The following is a 12421-nucleotide window of genomic DNA, read 5'->3' as shown; positions in this document are numbered from 1 at the left end:
ACCCCCCCCCTCCTCATTACCCCTCTACCCTGCCTGAAACCCCTCTTTACCCTGCCCAATACCCCCCCTACCTCATACCCTCTTACCCTGCCTGATACCCCCCCCTCATTACCCTTGCCCGATACCCCCCTCCTCATACCCCTCTTACCCTGCCTGATACCCCTCTTACCCTGCCAATACCCCCTCCTCATACCCCTCTTAACCCTGCCTGATACCCCTCTTACCCTGCCCAATACCCCCCTCCTCATACCCCTCTTACCCTTGCCCACATACCCCCTCTCCTCATTACCCCTCTTACCCTGCCAATACCCCCCCTCCTCATACCCCTCTGTCTCTTTTCCAGAGGCCCTTTTGGCCTGGGAGGATTTAACTGCTCAAACCGTGAGTATAATCCCCCCTGTACTTGTGTCCCCCCAAACTGAGAGCTGGGGGAGTCAGGGAGGTTGGGGGGGGGGTCACTTTCCTACTGGAAATGGGGCAATTACACTGGAAGGAAAGTGGTTAATGAGTAAGTGGAGTGAAAAGGGTTAAAGTCAGCAGGAAACTGGTTAATCTGAAAGGAATTTGGACTGAGCTGGGCGTGAAGGGGTTAAACTGAAAGGGAAGCTGCTGAGGAAGTGAATTTGGAGCAGAAGGGGTTAAACTGGAAGGGGTTTTGTATGCTCCGCAGAGATCCATGACCTGTCCGGCTGGGGGGGGTTATGGGGGGGGGCTGGGGGAGGGCTGGGGGTATGGAGGGGGGGCTGGGGGTCCAGGCGGGGTGGGTTGGAGTTGCGAACAGGAAGAATAAAACTTTCAGGGAACTGAGGGCCTACGCCCCCCAGTCTGGGGCAAAGCCCAGATCATGTCAGGGGCTTATAGGGCACCAGGGTCGTTACTTATCATAAAGGGTATTGGGGTCTCACAGAGAGAAACCCCCCACCCACAGGGCCCAACATATGGCTCCGCCCCCACAGCCACAGGCACCGCCTCTTCTCTTTAACCCCTTCACTGCTCAGAGTTCTCACACATCCGCGCCAATATAGGAGCTGAACAATTGGGGGGCGGGGTTATTGTCAGGAGACGTGTGGGAAGGACAAGCTGCCGCTCAGAGGATTCTGGGAGATGTAGTTTAACAAACATACGGCAGCTCCGTAGTCAAGAAACGAACAGGCCGTTTGGTCCCCCTGTCAGACTGAAGTGATTTCCCGGAGGCTTGTGGGAATGTGACGTTATTTATGGTTCTAGGAAGCTCAGAACAGATCCGGTTTAGCCCAGGCCTGGTCCGAAGCCAACATTGCCTCTGAGCGCAGCGACGCTTAGTCCGGATCTGTTGCAACAGCGACACCCAGTGGCCAAAGTGTGCGCTGCACTCCCTGAGCTGCCCGGCCTGAAGCTCCATTAACTGCCCCATTATTATTATTATTATTATTATTATTACTATTATTATTATTATATTATTATTATTATTATTGTTACTATTATTATATTTAGTAGTAGTACTATTATTATTATTATTATTATTATTATTATTATTATTGTTACTATTATTATTATTATTATTAGTACTATTATTATTATTATTATTATTATTATTATTATTATTATTATTATTATTATTATTATTACTATTATTATTAATTATTATTATTGTTTTATTATTATTTGTTTACTATTATTATTATTACTATTATTATTATTATTATTATTATTATTTTGCTGGGGGTCCAAAGGCTTCGGGTCGGGCCCCTGTACTGACACCTGTCCGGCGTGCATTACCCCCCAGTTTTGTGTAATAAGGTGAATTAATGATTGGGGGGAACTTTGTACCAACTGAACCCTCAGATCAGATCTCCACTCCAAGGGCTTGTTATGCCAGGAAGAGAACCAGCAAAATTCATATAGATAACCCCCAGGCATTGATATGCAGGAGATTTCCTCTTGTTTATTTACGTCTCACACAAAGCTCAGAGATCTGCAGATTAAATTTAATGATGTGGGTCCAGATTAACAATTAACTTGCAGATACTTTATATACTGTATATATACACTGTGCCATCCTGGTACCAACTCCTCTGTGTCACCCCGCTATAGTTCCAGGGGTACCCAGGGCACAAATAAGCACTCACCCCAAATCCCCCTAACTGGCCTTCAGGCTGGGCCCCCTTAGCCCATAACAAGGTACAGATATATTTGAAACATTGGGTACAGTCACCCCCACTATAGTTCCAGGGTACACCAGGGCACAAATAGGCACTCACCCCAAATCCCCCCCTAAACTGGCCTTCAGGCTGGGGCCCCTTAGCCCATAACAAGGTTACAGTATATAGACTTGGGTAAACAGTCACCCGCTTGTTCCAGGGGTACCAGGACAAATTACCCACTTCACCCAAATCCCCCCTAACTGCTTCAGGCTGGGCCCCCTTAGCCCATTAACAGGTTACGGATATATTAAAACATGGGTAACAGTCACCCGCTATAGTTCCAGGGGTACCCGGGCCAAATAAGCACTCACCCAATCCCCCCTAACTGGCCTTCGGCTGGGCCCCCCTTAGCCCATAACAAGGTTACAGATATATGAAACATTGGGTAACAGTCACCCTGCTATAGTTCCAGGGGTACCCAGGGCACAAATAGACCCCAAATTCCCCCTAATGGCCGTCAGGCTGGCCCCCTTAGCCCATAACAAGGTTCAGATATATAGAAACATTGGGTTACAGTCACCCCGCTATAGTTCCAGGTACCCAGGGCACAAATAAAGCATCGACCCCAATCCCCCCTAACTGGCCTTCAGCTGGGCCCCCTTAGCCATAACAAGGTTAACAGAATATATTAGAACATTTGGGTAACAGTCACCTGCTATAGTTCCAGGGGTTCCAGGGCACAAATAAGCCCCAAATCCCCGTAACTGGCCTCAGGGCTGGGCCCCTTAGCCCATAACAAGGTTACAGATATATAGAAACATTGGGGTAAACAGTCACCCGACTAATAGTTCAGGGTACCAGGCAACAATAAGCACTCACCCCAAATCCCCCCTAATGGCCTCAGGCTGGGCCCCCTTAGCCCATACAAGGTTACAGATTATATAGAAAATTTGGGGTAACAGTCACCCGCATATAGTTCCAGGGGTACCAGGCACAAATACCCACTCACCCAAATCCCCTACTAGCTTCAGGCTGGCCCCTTAGCCCATAACAAGGTTACGATATATAGACCATTGGGGTACGTCACCGCTATAGTTTCCAGGGTACCAGGCACAAATAAGCACTCACCCCAAATTCCCCCCTAACTAGGCCTTCAGCTTGGGCCCCCTTAGCCCATAAACAAGGTTTACAGAATATATAGAAACATTGGGGTTACAGTCACCCCGCTATAGTTCCGGGGGGTACCCAGGTGAACAAATAAAGCGCTCACCCCAAATCCCCCCCTAACTGGCCTCAGGCTGGGCCCCTTTACCTAACAAGGTTACAGTATATAGAACATTGGGTAACAGTCACCCCGCTATAGTTCCAAGGGTTACCCAGGGCACAAATAAGCACTACCAAATCCCCCTAACTGGCCTCAGGTGGGCCCCCTTAGCCCATAACAAGGTTACAGATATATAGAACATTGGGTAACAGTCACCTGTTTACTGTAGCATTGGTGTGAGTTACAGTTCAGCTGTTGGGAATCAGAGGGGAGGGGTTATTCTTATTATTTTGTTTCCCAGCGTATCAGGCTGATCACAGTGTTATTGCTGGCTGCAGGAGCGGGCTCTTACTGCTCCCTGGGCGTCGCACTGACTGTCACAATGTATTGCAGGTTGAGTTACACTTACCCCCCAATCTATAGTATGTGTATATGTCTCTTGTTATCAAGATCCGAACAGCAGTGCAGGGAATGGGGAAAGGGAAGAACGTGTGTGTGATGAGGAATGAATGAGGTATTGGGGAGTTGTATCAGGAGTCAGAACCAGCAGTGCAGGGAAGGGAAAGGACAGACACAGTGACAGTTCACATAAACTATAACCAGTGAGAATGAGGAATGAATGGGTATTGGGGGTTGTATCAGGAGTCAGAACGCAGCAGTTTTCAGGGAAGGGAAAGGGACAGGGACAGTGACAGGTACACATAACTATTAAAACCCAGGGAGATGAGGAATAATGGTATTGGGAGTTGTATTCAGGAGTCAGAACCAGCAGTGCAGGGAAGGGAGGGACAGACACTAGTGACAGTTACACATAACTTAACCCAGTGAGAATGAGGAATGAATGGGTATTGGGGAGTTGTATCAGGAGTCAGAACCAGCAGTGCAGGGAAGGGAAGGACAGACACAGTGGACAGTTACACATAACTATAGAGCCCAGTGAGAATGAGGGATGAATGGATATTGGGGAGTTGTATCAGGAGTCAGAACCAGCAGTGCAGGGAAGGGAAAGGGACAGACACAGTGACAGTTTACACATAACTTAAACCCAGTGAGAATGAGGGATGAATGGATATTGGGGAGTTGTATCAGGAGTCAGAACCAGCAGTGCAGGAAGGGAAAGGGACAGACACAGTGACAGTTACACATAACTATAAGCCAGTGAGAATGAGGGATGAATGGATATTGGGGAGTTGTATCAGGAGTCAGAACCAGCAGTGCAGAGAAGGGAAAGGGACAGACACAGTGACAGTTACACATAACAATAAACCCAGTGAGAATGAGGGATGAATGGATATTGGGGAGTTGTATCAGGAGTCAGAACCAGCAGTGCAGGGAAGGGAATGGGACAGACACCCCCTGTGCCCATCCCTGGCTGACACGGTTACCTGGTTGCTAGGGGGGGGGGCTGCTGGAGAATATTTAGCCCCGCCCCTTTATCATTATGTAAATCACCTGTTTGCTCAGAGCCATAAAGTGCAGTTATTTCCTCCCCCCGGGGGCAAACTCCTCGCACGTCGGTGCAATTGCCCCATAGCCGATCTATAATGATGTTTATGTTCATCTGATAAAGCCGCGACCTTTATATTCCGCACGCAGGGATCTGTTACCCAGAATCCTCAGCCCCTGGGAATCCCCACACGTTCCAGATAACAGATCCCTCCGGCGGATAAGGGGTCCCATCCGCACACAGAGACCCTCACCCCAAATTCTGATTTTTTTGGGCAGGAAAAACAAGAACGACCTCAGCAAATTGATCTTCAAGAGCGGCGACTTCCAGATGTCTCCCTATGCCGAGTGCGGCAAGAACCCCCCCCGGCCCCCCGACTGGGCCCGCGACTCCATCGAGATGCAGGAGAACGGCAGCACCAAGAACCTGCTCCAGATCAACGACGTCTACTACTCGGTATGTGGCCCGGAACCAGCCCGGGCTGGCAATGGGGCTACTGGGAATGCCGGGGGGCTACTGGGAATGCCGTAGGGGGCTACTGGGAATGCCGGGGGGCTACTGGGAATGCCAGGGGGGCTACTGGGAATGCGGGGGTACTGGGAATGCCAGGGGGTCTACTGGCAATGCCAGGGGGGCTACTGGGAATGCCGGGGGTACTGGGAATGCCGGGGGTTACTGGGAATGCCGGGGGGCTACTGGGAATGCCGGGGGGCTACTGGGAATGTCGGGGGGCTACTGGGAATGACGGGGGGTACTGGGAATGCGGGGGGCTACTGGGAATGCCAGGGGGGCTACTGGAATGCCACGGGGGGCTACTGGGAATGCAGGGGGGGCTACTGGGAATGCCACGGGGCTACTGGGAATGCCAGGGGGGGCTACTGGGAATGCCGGGGGCTACTGGGAAGCCGGGGGCTACTGGAATGCCGGGGGTCTACTGGGAAATGCCGGGGGGCTACTGGGAATGCCGGGGGGGCTACTGGGAATGTCAGTGGCCTACTGGGAGTGCGGGGGTACTGGGGAATGCGGGGGCTACTGGGAATGCCGGGGGGTACTGAGAATGCCGCGGGGCTACTGAATGCCGGGGGGCTACTGGGAATGCCACAGGGCTACTGGGAATGCCAGGGGGGCTACTGGGAATGACGGGGGTACTGGGAATGCCGGGGGGCTACTGGGAATGCCAGGGGGCAACTGGGAATGCCACGGGGCTACTGGGAATGCCACGGGGCTACTGGGAATGCCAGGGGGCTACTGGGAATGCCGGGGGTACTGGGAATGCCGCGGGGCTACTGGGAATGCCGGGGGGGCTACTGGGAATGCCACAGGGCTACTGGGAATGCCAGGGGGGGTACTGGGAATGACGGGGGGTACTGGGAATGCTGGGGGGCTACTGGGAATGCCAGGGGGCTACTGGGAATGCCACGGGGCTACTGGGAATGCCACGGGGCTACTGGGAATGCCAGGGGGCTACTGGGAATGCCACGGGGCTACTGGGAATGCCAGGGGGCTACTGGGAATGCCGTGGCACAGAGGCAACACTAGGGCCCAATAGCGCCCCCCTCTGTAAGACGGGTGTCAGGTGATGTGGCCCCTGGGGATCTTCCCACAATGCCTTGTGCCTGTGATTAACTAATGACCCATTCTGTGATTTTACAGCCGGGCCTGCGGAACCCAGAACTGGACAGGAACGGGCTGTACCCCTACACGGGATTGCCAGGGTCGCGCCACTCGTGCATTTACCCCGGGCAGTACAACCCCTCGTTCATCAGCGAGGAGAACAGGAGAAGGGACTATTTCTAGCGAGAGGCTGATCTGCCCCCCTGGGGTCACTCACGGACTCATTGCCCCAGGCAGGGGCCCCGACACCCCCAAACCTGTGTCTCATTGCCCCAGGCAGGGGCCCCGACACCCCCCAAACCTGTGTCTCATTGCCCCAGGCAGGGGCCCCGACACCCCCCAAACCTGTGTCTCATTGCCCCAGGCAGGGGCCCCGACACCCCCCAACCTGTGTCTCATTGCCCCAGGCAGGGGCCCCGACACCCCCCAAACCTGTGTCTCATTGCCCCAGGCAGGGGCCCCGACACCCCCAAACCTGTGTCTCATTGCCCCAGGCAGGGGCCCATACCCCCCAACCTGTGTCTCATTGCCCCAGGCAGGGGCCCCGACACCCCCAAACCTGTGTCTCATTGCCCAGGCAGGGGCCCCGACACCCCCAAACCTGTGTCTCATTGCCCCAGGCAGGGGCCCCGACACCCCCCAAACCTGTGTCTCATTGCCCCAGGCAGGGGCCCAACAGCCCTAAACCTGTGTCTCATTGCCCCAGGCAGGGCCCCCAATACCCCCAAACCTGTGTCTCATTGCCCCAGGCAGGGGCCCCAACAGCCCCCAACCTGGTTCTCATTGCCCGGCAGGGGCCCCAACACCCCCCAAACCTGTGTCTCATTGCCCCCAGACAGGGCCCAACAGCCCCCAAACCTGTGTCTCATTGCCCCGGGCCCCAATACCCCCAAACCTGTGTCTCATTGCCCCAGGCAGGGGCCCCAATTTACCCCCCAAACCTGTGTCTCAATTGCCCAGGCAGGGGCCCCAACCCCCCCAAACCTGTGTCTCATGGCCAGGCAGGGCCCCAAGCCCCCAAACTTGTGTCTCATTGCCCCAGGCAGGGGCCCGAGATTGCCCCAGACAGGGGCCCCAACACCCCCCCCCCCCGCACAAGCAGGAGTTGTATATATAGGCTGGGGGCAGAATGGGGTTACTGTACCCCCATAAGGGTATCTGGGAGTTGTACAGGCAGGTTACAGGGCTGTGGGTGCTGAGTCTGTTGGCAGAACCCACAGTGCAATATGGCAGCACCTCCCGTAGGACCCGCCCCTTATGGCTGCTCGGCGACTGGAATAATGAGAGAATGGGAAATGCCACTGTTGCGACTCATGAATAAATGTATCAGAATTGTTCTATTGGGCCAACACTGCAGCAGGGACTCTGGGCCGGGACTAGACTGGTGGCGCTGGTACCACTTGGCATTATTCTGTTAGAACTGGACTCCTGCCCATGAGTTGCCTTGTGTCCAAGCAACAGAGCCGGGTCTCCGGGGTGTCGAGAAATGGGGGTTCCCTTTGGGTGGGGGGCACCGCTTTGTACTGAGCTGATCCAAAAGGGCTAATCTGCCCCCCCAGAGCCCCCATTGCTCATTTAGTGCCTGACGTGCCCTGTATGGCTCCTGAATTGTAAGCTCTGTGGCCTAATTTCCTATTAGAGTGTAAGCTCCATAGAACAAATTAATCACCCAAACTGCTAAACGTTCTGTATACCTCCTTCCTTCCTCTAAACCTCCCCCCATGGATTGTAAGCTCTGTTAAACAGCGAGGTCTCTAGATAAGGCTGAGGCCCTCCAGCTGCCCAATAGATTGTAAGCTCTGTTAAACAGCGAGGTCTCTAGATAAGGCTGAGGCCCTCCAGCTGCCCAATAGATTGTAAGCTCTGTTAAACAGCGAGGCCTCTAGATAAGGCTGAGGCCCTCCAGCTGCCCAATAGATTGTAAGCTCTGTTAAACAGCGAGGTCTCTAGATAAGGCTGAGGCCCTCCAGCTGCCCAATAGATTGTAAGCTCTGTTAAACAGCGAGGTCTCTAGATAAGGCTGAGGCCCTCCAGCTGCCCAATAGATTGTAAGCTCTGTGGGGAAGGAGGGTCGCATTTTATTCCCAATTCCCAAAGTGTGTGAGCCTGGGCCCCCAACTGGCTCAGACTGCCCCCCTGATTAGATTGCAAGCTCTGCGACGTACCGGGGCCCTCAGAGTGTGAGTTTTAGGGTAGATTTGTAGCACTTATTGTACCCAATTCTATTTATTTTAACTTTATTTGTGTTTCACTAATGTACCTGCCGCTCCTGTGAGTGTGTAACACACGCGCCGCCATCTTGTTGTGTGCAAACTGCGTAACTGCCCCCCCCGGGGGGTCTGTAGCAAAACCCCCTGCCCCGGGGGGCAATTCCGGTTACAGGGTCGGTCGGAGCAAAGTTGGATTATTTTTATACAATTCTGCGTAATTACGTCTGGCGTTCTAGTCAGCGAGCGAGGAACCGGGAGAGAAAGTGCAACAATAATGGAATAAACATGTTACACGTGTGTCTCACTATCTGCCCCTCTCTGTTTCTTTATTCACCGGGGGGGTTTGTGACTGTGACTGTGGGTCCGACTCCCGACACAATGTAGCACAGACATCTCCATAACAAACACGGAGGAGATTGCTTTAATTATAATGTGTTTTGTAAAGTTCCTTAGAGCAAATACTGACCCACTGTCTCTCATTGTATCCTACTGTCTCTCATCCTACTGTCTCTCATCCTACTGTCTCTCATTGTGTCCTACTGTCTCTCATCCTACTGCCTCTCATTGTGTCCTACTGTCTCTCATCCTACTGCCTCTCATTGTGTCCTACTGTCTCTCATCCTACTGTCTCTCATTGTGTCCTACTGTCTCTCATCCTACTGTCTCTCATTGTGTCCTACTGTCTCTCATCCTACTGTCTCTCATTTTGTCTACTGTCTCTCACCTAACTGTCTCTCATCCTACTGTCCCCATCCTAACCGTCTCTCATTGTCCTACTGTCTCTCATCTTGCCCTACTGTCCCCATCTTGCCCTACGTCCTCCATCTTGCCCTACTGTCCCCCATCTTGCCCTACTGTCTCCATCTTTGCCTACTGTCTCCCATCTTGTCCTACTGTCCCCATCTTGTCCAGCTCTCTCTCCATCTTGCCCTACTGTCCCCATCTTGCCCTACTGTCTCCATCTTGCCCTACTGTCCCCATCTTGCCCTACTGTCTCCATCTTGCCCTACTGTCTCCATCTTGCCCTACTGTCCCCATCTTGTCCAGCTCTCTCTCCATCTTGCCCTACTGTCCCCATCTTGTCCAGCTCTCTCTCCATCTTGCCCTACTGTCTCCATCTTGCCCTACTGTCTCCATCTTGCCCTACTGCTGTCCCCATCTTGCCCTACTGTCCCCATCTTTGTCCAGCTCTCTCTCCATCTTGCCCTACTGTCCCCATCTTGTCCAGCTCTCTCTCCATCTTGCCCTACTGTCCCCATCTTGTCCAGCTCTCTCTCCATCTTGCCCTACTGTCCCCATCTTGCCCTACTGTCTCCATCTTGCCCTACTGTCCCCATCTTGTCCAGCTCTCTCTCCATCTTGCCCTACTGTCCCCATCTTGTCCAGCTCTCTCTCCATCTTGCCCTACTGTCTCCATCTTGTCCAGCTCTCTCTCCATCTTGCCCTACTGTCTCCATCTTGCCCTACTGTCCCTCTTGCCCTCTGTCCCCATCTTGCCCTACTGTCCCCTCTTGTCCAGCTTCTCTCCATCTTGCCCTACTGTCCCCATCTTGTCCAGCTCTCTCTCCATCTTGCCCTACTGTCCCCATCTTGTCCAGCTCTCTCTCCATCTTGCCCTACTGTCCCCATCTTGTCCAGCTCTCTCTCCATCTTGCCCTACTGTCTCCATCTTGCCCTACTGTCCCCATCTTGCCCTACTGTCCCCATCTTGCCCTACTGTCCCCATCTTGTCCAGCTCTCTCTCCATCTTGCCCTACTGTCCCCATCTTGTCCAGCTCTCTCTCCATCTTGCCCTACTGTCTCCATCTTGCCCTACTGTCTCCATCTTGCCCTACTGTCCCCATCTTGTCCAGCTCTCTCTCCATCTTGCCCTACTGTCCCCATCTTGCCCTACTGTCCCCATCTTGTCCAGCTCTCTCTCCATCTTGCGTCCCCATCTTGCCCCTACTGTCCCCATCTTGTCCAGCTCTCTCTCCATCTTGCCCTACTGTCCCCCATCTTGTCCAGCTCTCTCTCCATCTTGCCCTACTGTCCCCATCTTGTCCAGCTCTCTCTCCATCTTGCCCTATGGTCCCCATCTTTGCCGCTACTGTCCCCATCTTGTCCAGCTCTCTCTCCATCTTGCCCTACTGTCCCCATCTTGCCCTACTGTCCCCATCTTGTCCAGCTCTCTCTCCATCTTGCCCTACTGTCCCCATCTTGCCCTACTGTCCCCATCTTGTCCAGCTCTCTCTCCATCTTGCCCTACTGTCCCCATCTTGTCCAGCTCTCTCCATCTTGCCTACTGTCCCCATCTTGTCCATCTCTCTCTCCATCTTGCCCTACTGTCCCCATCTTGTCCTCTCTCTCCATCTTGCCCTACTGTCCCCATCTTGTCCAGCTCTCTCTCCATCTTGCCCTACTGTCCAGCTCTCTCTCCATCTTGCCCTACTGTCCCATCATCTTGTCCAGCTCTCTCTCCATCTTGCCTACTGTCCCCATCTTGCCCTACTGTCCCCATCTTGTCCAGCTCTCTCTCCATCTTGCCCTACTGTCCCCATCTTGCCCTACTGTCCCCATCTTGTCCAGCTCTCTCTCCATCTTGCCCTACTGTCCCATCTTGCCCTACTGTCTCTTGTCCATCATCTTGTCCTACTGTCTCCATATTGTCCCCATCTTGTCCAGCTCTCTCTCCATCTTGCCCTACTGTCCCCATCTTGTCCAGCTCTCTCTCCATCTTGCCCTACTGTCCCATCTTGTCCTCTCTCTCCATCTTGCCCTACTGTCCCCATCTTGCCCTACTGTCTCCATCTTGTCCTACTGTCTCCATCTTGTCTACTGTCTCCATCTTGCCCTACTGTCCCCATCTTGCCCTACTGTCTCCATCTTGTCCAGCTCTCTCTCCATCTTGTACTACTGTCTCCCTCTTGCCCTACTGTCTCCATCTTGTCCTACTGTCCCCATCTTGCCCTACTGTCTCCATCTTGTCCTACTGTCTCCATCTTGTCCTACTGTCCCCATCTTGCCTTACTGTCTCCCATCTTGTCCTACTGTCTCCATCTTACCCTACTGTCTCCATCTTGTCCTACTGTCTCCATCTTGTCCTACTGTCCCCATCTTGCCCTACTGTCTCCATCTTGTCCTATACTGTCTCCATCTTGTCCTACTGTCCCCATCTTGCCCTACTGTCTCCATCTTTGTCCTACTGTCTCCATCTTGTCCTACTGTCCCCATCTTGCCCCTACTGTTCTCCATCTGTCCTACTGTCTCATCTTGCCCTACTGTCTCCATCCTGTCCTACTGTCTCCATCTTTCCCTACTGTCTCCATCTTGTCCTACTGTCTCCATCTTGCCCTACTGTCCCCATCTTGCCCTACTGTCCCCATCTTGCCCTACTGTCCCCATCTTGCCCTACTGTCCCCATCTTGCCCTACTGTCCCCATCTTGCCCTACTGTCTCCATCTTGCCCTACTGTCCCCATCTTGCCCTACTGCCCATCTTGCCCTACTGTCTCCATCTTGCCCTACTGTCCCCATCTTGCCCTACTGCCCATCTTGCCCTACTGTCTCCATCTTGTCCCACTGTCTCCATCTTGCCCTACTGTCTCCATCTTGCCCTACTGTCTCCCTCTTGCCCTGGAATTCAGCATAATAACTGAGGCCCAGGGGAGTTGCCCCTGCCCTAGAGGCACCTTTGTTGCCCCTCCAGTTTCACCAAGTTTTTTTTTTAAAGATTTTATTTTGCATTTTTTAATTTTAACAACAACGTAAGGGAAAATTCCCTT

The 12421-nt window shown here is 53.0% G+C and overlaps 1 protein-coding gene across 1 annotated transcript in view; it reads left to right on the top strand.

Moving 5' to 3' along the window:
• heg1 (heart development protein with EGF like domains 1) overlaps positions 1-7220 on the top strand; it is a 34894-nt gene extending 27674 nt beyond the window's left edge. The window contains exons 10-13 of the mRNA XM_031893888.1: positions 344-381; positions 3689-3771; positions 4922-5290; positions 6488-7220. Of these exons, the coding sequence (XP_031749748.1) occupies positions 344-381; positions 3689-3771; positions 4922-5290; positions 6488-6631 (634 nt within the window). The 3' untranslated portion in view covers positions 6632-7220. The remainder of the gene's footprint in view (positions 1-343; positions 382-3688; positions 3772-4921; positions 5291-6487) is intronic.
• Positions 7221-12421: the final 5201 nt, after the last annotated feature.

This window comes from Xenopus tropicalis, chromosome 9 (assembly GCF_000004195.4).
Source record: "Xenopus tropicalis strain Nigerian chromosome 9, UCB_Xtro_10.0, whole genome shotgun sequence".
NCBI classification, from domain to species: Eukaryota; Metazoa; Chordata; class Amphibia; order Anura; family Pipidae; genus Xenopus; species Xenopus tropicalis.
This window is presented reverse-complemented; position numbering and strand designations above follow the sequence as displayed.